This window comes from Diplodia corticola (assembly GCF_001883845.1).
Source record: "Diplodia corticola strain CBS 112549 chromosome Unknown scaffold12, whole genome shotgun sequence".
Lineage (NCBI taxonomy): Eukaryota > Fungi > Ascomycota > Dothideomycetes > Botryosphaeriales > Botryosphaeriaceae > Diplodia > Diplodia corticola.
In genome coordinates this window covers 215124-232481 of record NW_017971491.1, presented here as the reverse complement: position 1 = coordinate 232481, position 17358 = coordinate 215124, and the positions used below count along the sequence as shown (strand labels likewise).

Here is a 17358-nt window from a genome sequence, read left to right as displayed (position 1 = left end):
TTTGACCCCAGCATCCGACAGCTGCCACTTGCTCCGCCAGATCCAATCCAGATGGCCAAGGATAAGACCCAGACCGACGGCGGTCGCCCCGCCAAGCGCACGAAGCTGCTCGACGACGAGGACGAGTCCTCCGCCTCGGGCGGTGAGGAAGTCGGCTTCAAGATCAACGAGGAGTTTGCACGCCGCTTCGAGCATAACAAGAAGCGCGAGGAGAGGCAGCGCCGTACGTCTCTCTGCTCGCCTGCTCCTCCGTCCACCGCGTGCTGACAATTGGTTCTACAGTGGAAGAGAAGTACGGCAACGACAAGGAAGGCGACGACGAAGACGAAGAGTCCTCGTCCGACGAGGATGAAGATGACGACGCCATGCTCGCTACTGAGGCTCTCGATGCCGAAATCTCCGCCACTCTCAATGCCATCCGCAGCAAAGACCCACGAGTCTACGACGCAGGCGCCAAATTCTATTCCGACTGGAACCCGGAGAACCTGCCCACGACCGAGAAGCAAGAGAAACCCGTGACCCTCCGCGATTACCATCGCCAAAACCTCATGGAGGGCAAGATAACTGGGGACGAGGACGAGGACGAGCCCGCGCTTCCGTATGCGCAGGAGCAGGCCGCCTTGAAGAAGGAGCTCGCCAGCGCCACCCAGGCGGATGAGAGTGAGGACGAAGGCGAGGACGACTTCCTCGTCGCCAAGGACAAGCCTAAGAAGGATGAGGCTGCTGCTTCCGCTGCTCCGTCTGCCAAGCCGAAGAGGAAGGTCGAGCTCGATGTCGAGAACGCTGACAAGGACCCCGAAAACTTCCTTTCCAACTTTTTGGCTTCCCGTGCTTGGACCCTCGACACCGACAAGTTTGCGCCTCTGGAATCGGACTCGGACTCAGAGGACCGTCGCGCTGACGAGTTTGAAATGGCATACAACATGCGCTTCGAGGACCCGGCCACCGCCAACGAAAAGTTGCAGACATTCGCCCGTGACGCCGTGGCCAAGGCTTCGGTGCGTAGGGAGGAAAAGAGTACAAGACAGAAGCAGAGAGACAAGGAGCGCGAGAGAAAGGAAGCAATCAAACGTGAGAGAGAAGAGGATAAGGCACGCTTGCGGAAGCTCAAGATCGAGGAGATGGAAGAGAAGCTCAACATGATCAAGGAGGCGGCAGGCCTTAGTGGCAAGGAATTCAACCTGGATGACTGGAGAGATGTGTTGGATGCCGACTGGGATGACGATCGGTGGGACCAGGAGATGCAGAAGCGCTTCGGTGACAACTACTACGATGAGAAAGAAGGGGCTGTTTCCGACTCTGATGAAGATGGCGTAGGAAAGAAGAAAAAGAAGAGCAAGAAGCCGAAGAAGCCCACTTGGGACGACGACATTGATATCAAAGACATCATTCCCGATTTCGAAGACGAGGAAGAAGCGCCCGCCCTCAACCTATCCGGTGGCGAAGACGAGGAGGATGGCGGCGTTCAGCTTCCCAACGGCGAGGCAGACGAATCGGATGAGGAAACTGTTTCGAAGAAAAAGAAGAAGTCGAAAAAGAACGAGATCGATGCCAAGCACGCAGCGCGCCGGGAACGTCGCATCATCGAGAGCCTCGTTGACCAAAACATCGAGGTGGATCTCGCGGCGAAGCAGACCGAGAGTGGGCCTGCCAGGTTCCGCTACCGTGAAACTTCCCCAACCACCTTCGGCCTCACCGCCCGCGACATCCTGCTCGCGGACGACGCTCAGCTGAACCAATTTGCTGGCCTCAAGAAGATGGCTACTTGGCGCGAACCCGAGAAAAAGAAGAAGGACAAGAAGAAGCTGGGAAAGAAGGCCAGGCTCCGGGAATGGCGCAAGGAGACGTTCGGTGACGAGGAGGGTCCCAAGTACGGTTTCAGTGATTATGTTACCAAGAAGTACAACGATCACGGCTTGCCTATCCAGGCTCCGGTCGACGTTCAGGCGAAGAGTTCGAGAGATGATGGTGTCGATATCAGGGAAGGAAGCAAAAAGAAGAAGAGAGGAAAGAAGAGGAAGGCCGGCATCGCGGAGGAGTAGTTTGTGGATACCACTTTTGTTTAGAGAAACCTCTTATGGTGTGTTCAGGCTCAATGCCTTCCTTGTTCTGCCTTATATTCAGTAATGGAACTGCATCAGTAGCTTGCCCTATTCGATCCGCTTGACTTATGACTATTCTGCGAGCACTCTTCGGCATACGGGAAGGCAATCCGATCAATGCGCAATTACCGTATCGGGCAAGCGCAGAACTTCCGAAAGAGGAAACGTTTCCGCCGCGCTCTGCGTGCGAGGCAACAACCACTGTTTGCGAAAGTCGTACGCCAGAACTCAAGAGCCGGCCGGTATCAGGGCCTACATACCTAAACTCTGCCACCCCTAATAAAACGATGGTGATACCAAGCCAAGTCTGCACACCAACAAAAAAAAAAGAAGAGAAAAGACGCGCCACCGCATATAATGATGCATCAAGTCAGTCTACTTTCCTGCTACATCCACACCGTCGCGTGAGTTACGAAGCGCATCACTGTGAAACCCCGTGAAACAGGACGCAAGCGTGCCCAAATATATACACAAGTCATCACATAAGATATATTTACCAAAGACTACCTCTCCTCCCCGCAAACAGAACGCAAGATCATAAAGCCGCCGCCACGCCACGCCACTCCACGCCATGCTATGCTCTCGATCCTTCATGAAAACATAACACACACTCTCGCCCTTGACGCCCACTTCACTCCCCTCCGCCCGCCTTGACCTTCACACCACCGCCGCCGCCACCACCACCACCCGCCTCACTCCCAACATTCCGCCCCGCACCCGCACCCGCACCCGCACCCCCACCGACCTCATCCAGATCGAACACCTCCCTCAACAACACCGTGTCCTTGCCCTTCTTCGTCGCCCTCTTGCTCGCCGTGGAGCCCGGCCCCATCGGCCCGCTCATGAACTCGTCGTCCCCGAACAGGAACGACTTGTCTCCGTCGTCGTCGCCGCCGCCGCCGCCCGCCTCTCCAGAGTACGCGTTGCCGCCGCTGCCGCCCGAGGCGCCGCGCTTGCCGGCCGCGCCGCCGCCGCCGCCCGTGGGCTTGTTGCGGCGGCGCTCGCGCTTCTCGAGCGGCTGGAACGTGCTGAGCTGCGAGGCTGCGGCGAAGCTCGAGGCCGGCGTCGTGGCGTCTGGCTCTTGGCCGCCCAGCATCCACGAGAAGGATGACGAGGCGAGGGTGGGGCGCGTCCGGGATCCGGGTGAGAAGTTGCGGGCGAGGGTCTGGGAGGATGAGGCGGACTCTGTTGGGCTCGCGATGCTCGCGGGGCGGCTGTTGATTGTGGCAGAGTGCGGCGCCGTCGTTGGTGTGGATTTGCGGCTGGTGGGGGCTGGGGCTGGCTTGTCTGAAGTCGGTGCGATCGTCATGCTGGCATCTTCACTTGATGGGACCGATGGCTCCTCGCTTACCTCTGCCAGCGTCGATTTTGGAGGCGATTCTTCGAAGGGGGCCGGGTCATCCGCCGGAAGTGGGATGCTGTAGTCTTCGAGGTACACTTGCATGACCTGCACTTTTGCGATGGCAAGGCTTAAAGACTCTATGGCCTTCTTCTCAGAGCCCTTTCCATCCAACGCATCCTTCTGACACTCCCATAGTTCAGAGACCGACTCTTCGAGCATCCTTGCCAACGACTTGTTACGCTCTTCCAAGTACTCGATCTTGCTCAACAATGCCGTAGAGTCGGTTGCTTTGTTGGCTTCCCCAGTTATCAGTGACCTGAAGGTAGGAGCATTGCGACCTGACTGTATTCCTTGGACGTTCTTGCGGAAGTCGCCGACGGCGTCTCTTATGGTCTTGTTAACACCCCATTTCTCTCCAGTCTTGTGTATTCCTCGGGCCGCATCTTGTATTATTGTCTCGATGCTTCCCGACGGTGACATCGACTGAGCATGGAACTTGAATGGAGACAGCTGCCGCTGAGGAGAGGTCTGTTCCTGAGGTGTCTCTGGCCGCTGTTGAGGTCGAGCAGGCACACGGCCTGTGTAGTTCTTGACAATCTGGCTTGCGGTTTCCCAGTTGAGCTTCTCACTCAATTGTACCGCATCTTGCACATAAGTCCGCGGAGGGTCATCCTTGCGTGGTTGCGGGTACCGTAGTAAGATTGTAATGGCCATATTCGCATCAGCGTCGAGTACTGGGGTTTGAAATTAGCGAGGAAGCATGACGGTGGCAGAACAGTGCACTCACACTCCCAACGGACACGAAGGAGCATAGCTACACACACGTAGTCGGCGATTTCCAGAGAAGGGTCGGCGGCGAACATGAGGTCCCACATAGGAAGGACGTCGTCAAACGGAAACTCGCGACCGAAAAGCAACCGCATCCAGCGCCTTGGAAAATCAGCTCGCTGGACGTGAAAGCACAGACGCAAGACTTACATCAGAAACATCTGGGGTGCAACCTCGATTTCCTTGAGATGATCTGCCAATTCGGGATCTGCTTTCGGAAGGAGCCTTTCGAAGATGTGACGGCATTTCACAAGCATTGGTGAGTCACTGGACTGGCTCGTTCTGGAAGGCTCGTAGTACGCCTTTGCGTTCTGCATGACCAGGCCGAACAGCGTGAAGGTGTCGTGCTCGATGAAGCGCGAGTCGCACATGTCAAGCAGCAAATCCTTGTGGTGGGTGCGGTTGTTGACGCCGGCCTCCTTCGGGTCCACAGCATCCCTCTCGACAACCCACAGTATGGGGGCAAGCACCTCGTGCATACCCTGCTTGTAGCCTACATCGGGATTCAGCTTGCAGAATATGAACAGGATGTCGAGCAGCATTCGCTGGGTGTCGGGGTGGCGGAAGTAGGTGTTGTCGGGCATGCAGCGGTCGACATCTTGGAATATCTCGGCGCGCAGGGCTTCATCTTTGCGCAGACCAACCCAAGGGGACTTTCAAGGCTTAGTCAGAGGTCAGACTTGGGTTTGCTATGCGCTGGCCCGGCGGTGCGACGCGAGCGGCGTGGTATGGGCGGGCACGTACTTCATCGTTCTCGCTGAGCGGGTCCAGGGCGGATTCGAGCTCGTCCGGGTTCTCGATGGCGCGCAGGAAGTGGGCGCGGAGGGAATCGTACACGGAACGCGACTCGGCAAGGGTGGAGGGCCATTCTGCGTGGTCGACGTTCTCGAACAAGAGGAATGCCTGCGAGTACGAGCTTATTAGCCATGGGCATTCCCGGAGCCGGCGACAGATCGGCGGTTCGCGCGCGCGCAGAGAGCCTATTCCGACGTCTCTTCCTTGGACGTTGCTCTTCTCGGCGGAGACTCACCTTCCAGCACGCGGAACGCTGGCCGCCCACGAGAGTAGCGGGCGCGGAGCCAAGGCCAACGGCGGCACGCAGGTCGGCGAGGCTCTTTGCCTGTTCGAGCAGTTCCCAGGAAGCTCTGCGCGAAGTTGGGAGTCAGAAACAGCTGCAAGAGCTCGGCGGAGCGTCTGCTTACCTTGCGTCTCGAGCGGATCTCATGTCGGAGCGGTTCGGGGTTGTTTGTGGAGGGGACTCGACTGGCAGATGACGTTGGTTGACCGCCGCCCGACGACCCACGGCTGCCCGCTCGGCTAAACATGCCCAAGTGCTGCCACGCCCACACCAAACATGCACCATCACCATCACTCGCCATGAATTCCATCCCGATCCCCACGGTTTCCGTCGCGCGCACTGTGAGACTGCAGCTTCCTCCGCCCTCGCGCAGCCATCATCACCGGGCCTCTGCATCGCATTATGACCGCTACTCAAGACACCAGCTAAACACCCGCGGGCCGGGACAGCCGCCGACTCCAGAGGGACGTTAAACTAGATAAACAAATGAATAAGGCACCAGCTAGGAATAGCTCGCTCGGATGGCGTCTGCAATGCTTTGTTCTCGCTCGGTCCGGGGAGCGTCCTATTGTCTTCTCAACCAGTGACTATTTCGAGGCACAAGGCTTTGTCTTGTCTCCTTCGCCCATTGTATAAGATAAAGAACTTTCGCTCGGCACGCGTCCGGCAACTCCACGCTCGATTGTTTTGTCTCTACTTCTCATTTCTTTTCTAGTCCGTCGAGTGACTGCTGGCAGTCAGGTGAGTAAACTGTATAATGCCTTTGAAAACTAACGATACCTCGATTCACATGGAGAACATCGATCTTGAAAGGCTGTTTGAAGAAGCAGTAGAAAACAAGCCCGAGCTTGCAGGAGTATTCGAGCTGTCCCAGGGAGCCACCCCGAACATCAACAACCCGATCCATCCGCTCTTTCGCCGGACGAACTTCCCCTCACTGAGCCTCCGCGAGTACGCGGGCATGGAACTCGCGCTCCGGCTAGCTTCGCTATTCATCACCGCGGACCCGATGCTTGAATGGTTCGTCAATGCCGCCTACGGCTTCGAGACTGTCCACCCCACGCGCGCTAACGAGAAGATCCTCGAGCAGGTCACCGTCGAGTACACCAACGGACACTATGACACCGTCTCGGACGCCCTCGTCAGCCTCGCTGACTTCGTCGAGTTCGACTTCGATGTGTTCCCCGGGTTTGTAAGCTGCGGCCGCTCGCAGCTCTACGAGAGCAACACGCCGCGGGTGCGCCACGCCCACTCCTGGTACCAGCAGGCGAACCGCAAGCGCCGAAGGGTGCAGACCAAGCTACACGCCGACTTCAAGACGCACGCGCGACACGCAGCTGCAGTGACGGCCGTCAGTTGCCAGGGGAGCGCCAACCCGCCCTGTGACATGAACGCATGGTTGCGCTACTCGTTCTTCCTCGCTGTCACCGCAACGCACGAAATGTGCCACGCGTTCGGCTTGCTGAAGCGGAACAACGCAGATGAGCCCTTCTTCGGGGCCGACGCCCCCACCTCGGACTGGGGCACGGCGTGGGAGATGTGGGCGCTTGGTGGCGAAATCAACCCCTGGCACCCGTCGCGCATGGCGCCGACCGTGACGCTGCTGGCGGCCGACTGGGTCGACAGGCGGCGGCAGGGCAGGTACGGCGGCCTGGCGTCCTCGGTCGTGCCCATGGACTGGGTCGCCAGGTGGTTTCGGCGGCGGTTCTGGACCGAGATGCAGGCCGGGAATGACTTGAGGACGCTGCCAATTTGCGACGTGCATGTCTGGCAGCAGGCCAACCGAAGGGGATGCTTGACAAATGGCAAGGTAAGTCTGCACTACATATCCGAGCTTTCTGATCAGGCAATGCACCGCAGCCGCGGCACAAAGAGGAAGGAGAGTGAACGATACGACCTTGTCCCAGCCTGCGGAGATGCCGACACAGCACCGGACGGGAACTCGAGCAGCAAGAAGCGGTATCGCACGTGGGATGGAGAATTCGTGAGCCCAAAGGCGGCGATGATCGACAATCGGTGAGCGGAGAGGGGCTATATTTAGAGATGAGGTGGGTGGTGATTTGTTGTTACATTTCTGTAAGTACCTCACTGGACCAACCGGCTCGCACCAACAGCGGCAGGGCCGCCGTGTGGAGTCCTGAATGGTTGGTCTTGTTAATGATCTTTTCTTTGTTCGGCAACCTTGGGCTAGAACGTCCGCCTGTCTTGTTTCATCCCATGCAAGCTTCCTGATATTTCCACGAGCATCGGCACCCACAGGTGCATCATCACTCATCAACCTTCTGCAGCATCGTGAGAAGGCCATGGCACCTCCTCTAACGAGCTCTGCGTCCGGTGGCTGGCGTGGATACTAACCGCTCCCTGCAAATTTGTCTCGGCACCCACTTCTCCACAATCACCACCGAGGTTACATTGGGTGATCCGGCGTCACCGGAGGCTAGCGCGAAGAAATTTCTCGACCATCAGTATCGGGTGGGGAGTCGATTGTCTCTTCCGGGCCAGCAACAGCATCAACCTGACCATGCTTCTATATCCAGGCGACGGCTGTAAACCCGGAGCTACCGTTAGCTTAGGCAGTTGCACCGTCCCTAGCTCCAGCTGTTAGCTGCAGCGTCGCTCTGCGAACGTCAGTCGGCCGAGCGTGCAGCATTTCCCGCTGCTCTCAGTCCACTGAGACTGACGGGCTCCGCTTCCAAGTTCAGTAACAAGTGTTGCTCAAACCCGTCTGATGACCGAACAACTCATCACACTGACAAAAACCGCAACTCCCAGCCTCCCATGCAGCACTTGCATGGACGACCATCATGCATTGCATATGCAACTTACCGCCACGCCACCCGCTCCTCCTCAAACACGCCATGAGTGATGAGAAAAGAGAAACGGCGCTGGCTTGACGCACAAGCCCCTCTGCTTCCCCCACCAACAATGAGTGCCAACATTCGCACCCGAAACGTCCACACTGACCCCAACCCCCGTCCGAATCACTCCAACGGGAGGAATGGACAAGCCCTTGTGCCGCGTGCGTGCGTGCGGCGCCACGGCGCCGCGCCGGGCCTCGCCCCGCCTTTTTCCCTCTCTCTCCCTCTCACGTACGCACTCTCTTTCTCTCGTGCATGCGCTATACATATACACATCACCGCTCGGCCAGCCGGCTTACGGTCTAGTCTCTTCCCGCTAATCTAAATCGCTTTGTCTCGGCAGCCAGCCGGCCGGAGCACGGTTGCGGGCGCGCGTCCCCCTCTCTCTCTCTCTCCCCCTCCCTCCTCCCCCCCTCCCCTTTCCCCGGCATTCCCCTCAAACGCTTGCTCCGTGCTTGCCGGTAGCGCGCTGCTTTGCTTGCTCGGGGCTGCCTCGTACGTAGTAGGGAGTTCGGCCCCGTCGGAGCGCCGATCACTTCGGCTCCAAATGCAAAATGAGGCAGATCCAACATCATCGTATATGCATGTGGAGATTGCTGCGGATATGGATGCGTGCGTTATGTTGTTCTCTGCCTCTCAATTTGGAGAGTGAGGAAAGAGGGGAGAGGAAGGAAGGAAGGAAAGAAGGCTATGTTTTGTGCACGTCAGAACAGAGCATGAGGTCAGAATGCTTTGGTTGGGGGAGGGCATGGATTGTGAATGCATGCAGCAAGACGATAGGGAAAAGGGTGAGCGCCAATAGAAGCACCGCAGCCAAGACGGCATCTTTTAGGGCAAAAAAGGAGAAAAGAAGATCAGAAAGAGGAAAGAGGAAACGAGGAGATGCATCAGATTTGCCCAGAAGGAAATACGAAATCAAAGAAAGGTTACGTATGCATGGTGAGTTTTGCTTTGTCCTGCCTTTTCCCCGTCCAGTGCGCGGCGCGCGCGAGCAAAGCAATGACCCATGGACGTGTGCACAGATGGTGGGGAGGGGGGGACCTGAAAAAATAAAACAAAGAGCGCGCGTGGGCGCGCGCCGCGAATCCTTCGCCCGACGTTAGATTCGCTTAACCGGAGAATTTGGGGTCCAAAAGGTAGGTCAGGGGGAGAGAGAGGGAGAGAGAGAAGGGGGTTTGATCGGAGAGAGCAAGTGTGATGATGTGCCCCCCGGTCAGTTGCAGCAGCCGCGGCGGGCCGGCGTGTGCTTGGACTAATTTCTGGGCTCTGCGCCGGGACGATGGTCCTCGCGCCGGCGGGTGTTGGGCGGAGACAGACGTACAGACTGACCAGGGTGCTGTTCGGCCATCAAGATGAGATTTGTTCCATGCAGGCGCCTCCACGTTTGTGGCATTTCTGCAGTGCAGGGGCGTGCGTTTGTTGGGTGCCATTGGGTTTTTCCTCTGCGCAGGAAGATCGCCATGGGGATCCGCCTCTCCTCCCACTTGTGACCCAAACGGACCGCGCCTCCAGATTCTCGTGGCTGCGAAAGGAACGTGAGATTAGGAAAGATGGGCCCGACGTGCATGGGATCACCCTTCCTCTAAGCTTATCGCAGAAGGGAAAACGACATATGCGGTGACGCCAGGCCACGTTCCCTCTCTCTCTCAAGATCCACATGCATGCATGCTGCCCGGTTGTCGGTGGGATGGTTATTTTTGGATCAAGCCAATGGGGTGCATTGGTGGATCCTTCACCCCCGTTCTGACCTGTGTAACCGAAAGCCCCATCCTCCCGTACCCTAATCGCGCACGCGCTTTAGCCGTCTACTGATGTCATGCGAGCCTCGCTGCAATTGCCTCGGCGTCGACCCATGTGCCTTTACCCTCGCTCCGGCCGAGCTGCATGGCTCAGGCCGCGGCTACTGCTTAACCGTGTGGGGGGTTCCTGCGGCCGGGCAAAACCTAGACTTTGATGTCTCAGTGCGGGTGTGCTCACTGCGAAGCTGGCTTTCGGGCGGTGGCGGGTGGCGAGCAGCACTTGAGCTGCCCAGCGGTTCTTGCGATTGGAAAAGGGAATATGTACTGTACTACCGAGAAGATGCTATATATACGGCGGCAAAAAAATAAATAAATAACAGTAGGGGTGGAAACACAAAGCAAACGAATGCATCCAAGAAGTAATATCTTGGTTTCCGCAAGCGAGGGTATCAATCGCTGAGAACGCTTTTACAAAACGAGGTGAATGGTACAAAGGAAAATCGTGAGAGATAGGTAGCGACCGGTCTAGTAGTGAAGGGAAGACAGAGTGCCAAAATATTCCACCAAACTTGACTGCTCTCTGGAAAATCTTGAACGAAATCATCATCCTCATGATATAACCACACACCTCTTGCTTTTATTTTCTTTTTATTCTCCATTGCATCATCGAGAACCACTTCTCTGCCTTGCCTCTATCCACTGTCTTTCCAGCTCAGCTGCTCTGCGCGCAGCTGCCCGGCGTTGGTGGCTCTGTGCTTCCCATTGGCTCTGGGCGTAGTCGGGAAGCTCCTCGTCCTCTGGCGGCATGCCGTAGTCATTCTCTGCTTCTTCCATCGCTCTTAATGCTGCGGCCAGCTCCGAAGGGGAGCGTGTGCCGGCGAGATTCTGGTCTATAGAGTAGCTTGGTTCTCGAAAAGGGTATTGTGGTAGCGGCCGAGTGTAGGAGATGGCCTGCTGAGGTGCTTGTTCCGGGGGAGCGTAGTATTCTCTGTAGAGCGCTTGGCTCAGGGGCCGCTGGCGCACAGGAGAGAAAGGATCGAAACCGCTTGTGGCCTCGGCGAACCGGTGGAGTTCGGCGTCGCTCTCGAAGGCGGTGCTCGGCCTGCGTTGCTCCTGGCCGACGCGGTTGGGCGAGCTGTCCCAAGGGGCCCCGGAGTAGGTGCGTGCTGCACGAAGGGGCGAACGGAGGTGGTCGCCGTTGTGGGATGAGGAACGCGGGCGGTCAAGTGGGGAGATGGGGTAGAAGTACTCTGGACTGGTGGGATAGTCGCTGGAAACGGTGCGTAAAGGCGTCTGTGTGGTGTAATTGCGGCCACTGCTGCGAGCGGGCACCCTCAGCGGCTCCGGGTGACGCGGCTCCTGGTAGTGAGAGGCCGGAGGCATGGTGGACGGTCCGGAGATGGATTCGGGGTTCGACGTGTACTCCTGGGTGGACTGGTAAGAGAAAGGCGACAGTGAGCGGGGCGGGACGCCGCTGCTCTCTTCTGGCCGGCGGCGTATCAGTAGTGCTTCCAGCCTGCTGAGCTTCCTCGGGCCTCTCTCGTCGTCTGATTCGGGGACACTGGACGGGGCTGAGCTTGGACGGCGGACGCGTTGCCAATCAGTGACGCGGACGTTGGCCCAGCGCGAAGTGGGCGGGTTCTCGAGCGAGCGGTGCCAGTCAGTGTTCTCGTGTGATTGGCTGGGTCGGGACTGGTCCATGCCGGCACATGTGCCGACCTGGGCGAGAAGGGTGGAGGAGGCGAGCAGCAGGTGGGCGGTATAGTTGATATAGTCGGGCGTCGGAGCCACCAGACGGGGTTGGGTATGGGCGGGCGAGGCCAAAGCGGGAGCGGACGCGGAGCAGGGTTGCATCTTGGGCGGGCGTGAGCCCCGGCGGCGATCAGGATGGACGCGCTTCGCACCGAAGCTGCAGAGGAGGCAGGCTTAGGGCCGAATGGAGCTAGCACGAAGCGATCACCAGAGAAGCGAGGGTGGAGGCGAGTCACACAGATGTGAATCCGGCAGCATGGCGCTGGTGGCAACGGCGCATAAGTACGCAGCCGGCAGTAACTGCAACTGGCAGGATCGCGGCAGCAGTAAGGCTGAGGCCTGCTCGAAATAGGCGCAGGGTGAGCCAACATGACGAGGCGGTGGTGCAACGACGCCGGCGTGCGGACGTGAGCGCGCTTGGTGAGCCCTGGCGGCCCTGGGGCTGGCGCGGGACGGAACAGCAGCACGCAGCAGCCCGCAGCAGCCCGCACGCGCCGGCTCGGCCCAGTCGTTCTCGCATTCCAGCAGACCGAGGGGAGGAGCGCGTGTGGGCTTACAGTGGAGCGGGCAGCAGTCGTTGTTCACGGTTCGCGCCAAGCCGAGTCGGCCATCGCCCCTGCTCAGCCTCCGCTCTATTTTTGGCTCGGGCCTGAGGCAAGTCCGCGCAGCCCGCAGAGCCCGCAGCCCGCCAGGTGCCAGCCCGCGCAGCCCGCCGCCTCAACACCGCCGGCTTGCTCCATCCCAGCTGGCAGCAGCAGCGCAGAAAAAAAAAAGGAAAAAGTTTTCGCCTCCGACACGGCTCCGGCTCCTGGGCGTGCCGCACGCCCGCACGGCAGCACGGCAGCACGGCAGCACTGGCGCAGCGACGCAGCAGCAGCGCGCGCCGGCCGCTGCCCGCACGCTCAAGTGCGCACTGGGCCGACCAGGACGACCAGGACCGCGATCCTTCCTTCCGCTCCGCGCCAACACGCCGAGCTGCCACGGCCATTCACGGCGCGCCGGGCGCGCCTCGACGCTGCCAATGCTCGCGCCCTCCTCCATCGCAATGTCCGCGCTGTCACGCTGCTGCACCGCGGCTCTGCCTGCAGCCCAGCGTGACACGCGCCACCCGCGATCCAAATCACCCTCGCGGCGTCGCCATCCAGTCGGTGTGGGACGCTGGGAACCTGCCGTCTCCTTATCCCAAAACACCCGTGAACCCCACACGCCACCCCGATCCACTCGAATCTCTGTTGGCCCCTGGTCCGCGCGCGCGAACTGCTTTCCCTTTTCGGCGCCTGCCCATGGCCCCGGCCGAGAGAGCTCCTAGGTACTCCAGCCCGCCTCGGCCTCGGTCGACGAGCCACCTTATTCATGACGATACGCCCTGGGCTGAACTGCTGCAAACGACCGCGGGCTCGCCTGCGCCTTCGGCTCCCTTCGACGTTGGCGGCTGCGCGCTATCGACTGCTCCAGCTGTCCTCTCAAATGAAGGGTTCCTGCATATCTATTTTAGTGCTGACAATAGTCACCCTGGCTGCGGCGTGTCCGTGAAGAGCAGCTCGTCCTTGTGGCCCGTCGCCATCGGCGGCCAAACATCACCACCACCTCTGCGCCATCGTGATGCTTCGGCCGACTCGACGGTGTCTCCCTGTTCACACGATGGCACGTGACATGCCTGTCGCGGATTTTTCTTCCGACGCCTGGGGAGCTTGGCCGCAACTCAACCTAACCTCAGCGTACCACTGCATCCTCAGCTTCCCGGTGCAGGGCTGCTCCTTGCCAGTCTATTTTCGCCTTGACCGCCTGACCTGCACATCCAACTGCAACACCCCGCCCAGGCCACATTGCGGGCTCCATTACATATTAATCCGTTAGGAGCAAGCAGCTTCCGTGCAGAGTTTCACCTCTCCCCGCATCAGGCGCCCGCTCCGTCATCATGTTGCCAACACTGTCCGACGTGCCAACACATCACCCAGACTGCTGTTTGAGTCTCTCCAACTCCTTGTTCTCGACTCTCAGTCAAATCCTTTCCCCGTCCAAAGGGCCTGTTCTCTCCATCGGTGCCGGCAGCGGCCTGCTCGAAGCAATCCTTGGGAGCAGAGATCCAATTCGCACCGTTGAAGGCGTTGAAGTCAATTCATCCGTCAACAAATATCTTCCAGAAGAGTCTTCTTTCGTCGTGGGCGGCACGTGGGACTTGTGTCCCAGAGCACGGGATGCTTCCGTTTGGGTCTTTGTTTACCCGCGCGTGCCGGCGCTTGTTGAAAGATATTTCGAGACCTTTGGCCAAGCACGCCTTGAGCTCGCCGTATTCCTAGGCCCGAAAGCTGACTGGGCTGATTTCCAATGCGCCTTCCGAGTGCCTGGTTTCACCAACGCCGAGATCGTTGAAGATTGTGGACTCGTCCCATACGAGGTGATGGCAGTCATCAGGAAGGAACAGGCTGACAAGTGACCGAGGCTCAGAAGCCCGTCAGCAGTCTGTTAGTGCTCGCGACTCACAACGCGTGCCACTGTTACCTCCGCCGATGTCGCCTGCGCGACATCATGTGTATGGGCTGCGATGGACTCCTTCGGTCAGGAGCTATACGAACACGACCGCATGTCCGCTGTATTTAAGACCACAGCTCATATGGGCTAGGTGCTGCTCCCATCATCATCATCACCATCATAGTAGAACCAAGGTGCAACATAGGCGCGAACTTCGACCGAGTATAGCAAACAGAGCAGCGCATGAACTTGCAGGAATCGGCAACTTCACGCAAAGGACCAACTGTGCGTGGCTCCAGCACGTCCTTTCCAACCGCGTCGAGGACCAATCAAACTACGCTCAACGTCCAGGAAGCCAAGGATATTTGGCAACATGCGACCCTGCTTTTCAGGAACTATGACTGGTCCGAGGCCATCATCCATATCCAACGCCTGCTCCGGCGCTCTCGGAGCACTCCTGGTTTCAATCACGCCGCAGTATGGGCCAACTTAGGCATCTTGCGCATGCACTTGGGCGAATATTACCTAGCACTCGAAGCCTTCCAAAAGGCCGTGGAGAAAGCGGGGGTCAACATGGTCCAAGCGACCGATCTTGATGGGCCGCGTACGTTCCTTTCTCACTCACCCCAGTCTACTCTGAGTGAGTGCGTGAGCAAGCCAGCACCGCTGATTAACGGCTCCTTCGTGATGATGACAACACCCCAAAACCCTATGCTGACGCCGGAACCCACATCGACAGATCTATTACCTAACCCGGTATCTGCGTCAGCAGCCGCGGCTTGGACGTCATCCACTTCACCACACAGCCCACTTCCGGGGCCATGGCCTCGGTTGCGGAATCAACCGAGCAGCCGTGCGGCAGGTGGAAGAGGATCAGCAACAACTGCGGGATCAGCGACAGGATCAACTGCAGCATCAACAACACTCCGCTCTCCTCCACCACCCGTAGCAACAACAACAACAGACCTGCGCACTGACGCCTCTCTGGTCGAGCGTACCATGGCCGCGCTCGTCAGGCACCATCAGCATCACGAGGCTCAGGCGACTCGTCACCACCACCACCCAGAGGACCACCTGCAATGTAGACGCGGCGGCCGCCTCAACACCACCACTGACACCCACCCTCGTAACCGTAGTCCCCGACCCAACACGGCCACAGCCGCCATCTACCCCTTCCTCGCCGGCCTCGCCGCCTATCACCTCCCCCGCGGCGACGACGACGACGACGACGTTGACGACGTTGACGACGACGATGGCAGTCGTCATCCCGACGACGGCCTCCGCCTCGCCCAACGCTACTTCCGCACCTGCCTGTCGCTGCTCCCACCACGACAGCCGCAGGAGTCTGATGACGACGACGGCGAGGTCAAGGTCGATCTCAGACCGCTTGGCTTGGCGTGGGAGCTGGAGCGCACGCGCGTCGTCTGGAACGCGCACATCTGCGGGGTGCGGGCGGCGTGGGAGGCCGGCGAGGGGGAGTTGGTGGCGGGCATGATGTGGGGCGTCAATGGCGTGCCGGGGGGATTGTTTTTTGAATTTGTGGAGTAAGGGGTGGGGTGGGAGGGGCCGAGGTGGAGGTGTTGAGTGAGTGAGTGGGTGGGTAAGTGGAAGGGGCAGAGGTCGAGAGTGTGGCTGAAGATCGGACACGGGGCCTAGATACGCGGAAGCGGATATGAACAAAATGAGATTCTCCTCTCTCGTTCTCTTGCTTGATTCGATTGTGTGCCGTCGCGCAGTGGTGCGGAGTGGTTTACGAGAATAACACTTATTGTGGCTCCCCAGACATCCATTACCTTCACTTTCCTCGCGCGTAGCGCTTCTTGTTTCTCGTACAGAAATCACACCCGGAGCCATGCTACACGATCGAAGGAGTATCCGTATATGCGGTGGCATTTGTTGGTGATACCACTCGTATTGCATTGATGCTTACACACATCAATTGCATTCGATGCACCGGATGAGCATCTCAAGTGCATGTTCCCGGTGCACGCCTTATCCATTAACCACAAGAATTCAGCGACTCTCAAGTCTATGTTCCCGGTACGCGCCTTATCCATTTACCACAAGAAGATAGCGACAGGCCCGATGATGCAGTTCCGACACACCCTTGAGTAGCGTTTATTGTCAGAAGAATGCATCCAACCATCAAGCGTTCCCCTTGGGTTTCCGCGGACGAGGCTTCTCTCGCTTTCAGGGATTTCTTAAGAACGTCCCGATCGAGCTGGTGCACTACTCACTCCTTCGCGCGGGCGTAATGGCGAACGTGACAGGCGGAGTCCCGCTGATCAGCGGGCGGTTCTTTCCTATCGTCAAGTCTGTTTCCTATTTTTTCTCCGCTCTTCCTTGTTAGTGGTGATCATTGCAGGTCAGCTTCAGAGGCCCCTCTAAACTAACATACGCAAGGTACACTGTTTGGCTCGTCTTCGGCGGTCCTGTGCTTTCGGGTGGGAGAAAAGGACAGCATGTCACTCTTCCGCTGCTGCTTGCTGGTAACAATAATCAGCAATATTCAACAATGGAGCTGTCCTGCATGCTGTTGAGCTTTTGACTTCCATTTGTTTGTTCAAGTGATTAGGACAGCCGGGACATCTCACCTGCTATGGTACATGGAGCACCGCAAAGTGAAGAGTGAGGTACTGCCCGCGATAATGGCAGCTCAAAGAAGGCAGGTCGCCTTCCTGGTATACCACCAGGTTTCCCTTGCGAGGAGAACAAAGCATAGTCCCTACGCTTCTAAAGCTTCACCATTCTCGAGGGTACTTTATAGCAGCGGTTGCATCCGTTCGGTTAAACTAGTCTTGCAGTCTCCCAAAGACGTACGAACATAAGAAGTAGTGTTTTTCTCCGACGGAGTATGTGCAGAAAAGGTCGCTGTGACTCAAACATGTAGGTTTGGACTTCTACCCGCGCTTTGACGAGTTAGCAAAGTATCTGAAGCTTCTTCCCTCTTATGCACTCAACCTCTAGAGCTGTCTTTAAGAGCAAGTAGCCATGATTACACGCAATGTGGCCATCCAACGTGTCATGTGGCAACAGGAATCACCCAGCAACGCCCGAGGCCGTGGCGAATGCACTATAAATAGCACGCCTCCAGTCAGGACGTTGACTTCTCTCGACCACGCTTTATACAGACAACATCTACAATAGGAGGTTTAGGCTTCACTCGGGGCTAGTAACTCGAACCTCC

At 58.1% G+C, this 17358-nt stretch overlaps 6 protein-coding genes across 6 annotated transcripts; 4 read left to right on the top strand and 2 right to left on the bottom strand.

Annotated features, from left to right (window-relative positions):
- Nucleotides 1-51: 51 nt before the first annotated feature.
- Nucleotides 52-2042, top strand: BKCO1_1200075 (ribosome biogenesis protein kri1; the record flags this gene model as incomplete). The annotated part of the gene is made up of 2 exons (XM_020270750.1): nucleotides 52-223; nucleotides 283-2042. 2 exons carry the CDS (start codon nucleotides 52-54, stop codon nucleotides 2040-2042), a joined length of 1932 nt encoding a protein of 643 aa, XP_020132610.1.
- A 691-nt stretch (nucleotides 2043-2733) lies between these two features.
- Nucleotides 2734-5497, bottom strand: BKCO1_1200074 (tbc domain-containing protein; the record flags this gene model as incomplete). Its single annotated transcript, XM_020270749.1, has 6 exons — nucleotides 2734-4178; nucleotides 4232-4374; nucleotides 4423-4925; nucleotides 5017-5175; nucleotides 5303-5417; nucleotides 5475-5497. 6 exons carry the CDS (start codon nucleotides 5495-5497, stop codon nucleotides 2734-2736), a joined length of 2388 nt encoding a protein of 795 aa, XP_020132611.1.
- Nucleotides 5498-6140: 643 nt separating this feature from the next.
- BKCO1_1200073 (uncharacterized protein) lies at nucleotides 6141-7370 on the top strand (the record flags this gene model as incomplete). Its single annotated transcript, XM_020270748.1, has 1 exon — nucleotides 6141-7370. One exon carries the CDS (start codon nucleotides 6141-6143, stop codon nucleotides 7368-7370), a length of 1230 nt encoding a protein of 409 aa, XP_020132608.1.
- Nucleotides 7371-10610: 3240 nt separating this feature from the next.
- BKCO1_1200072 (histone-lysine n-methyltransferase 2d) lies at nucleotides 10611-11801 on the bottom strand (the record flags this gene model as incomplete). Its single annotated transcript, XM_020270747.1, has 1 exon — nucleotides 10611-11801. The coding sequence occupies one exon, from the start codon at nucleotides 11799-11801 to the stop codon at nucleotides 10611-10613; it is 1191 nt and encodes a 396-aa protein (XP_020132609.1).
- Nucleotides 11802-13617: 1816 nt separating this feature from the next.
- Nucleotides 13618-14136, top strand: BKCO1_1200071 (mitochondrial presequence protease; the record flags this gene model as incomplete). The annotated part of the gene is made up of 1 exon (XM_020270746.1): nucleotides 13618-14136. The coding sequence occupies one exon, from the start codon at nucleotides 13618-13620 to the stop codon at nucleotides 14134-14136; it is 519 nt and encodes a 172-aa protein (XP_020132606.1).
- Nucleotides 14137-14414: 278 nt separating this feature from the next.
- On the top strand, nucleotides 14415-15719 carry BKCO1_1200070 (tetratricopeptide tpr-1; the record flags this gene model as incomplete). Its single annotated transcript, XM_020270745.1, has 1 exon — nucleotides 14415-15719. The coding sequence occupies one exon, from the start codon at nucleotides 14415-14417 to the stop codon at nucleotides 15717-15719; it is 1305 nt and encodes a 434-aa protein (XP_020132607.1).
- Nucleotides 15720-17358: the final 1639 nt, after the last annotated feature.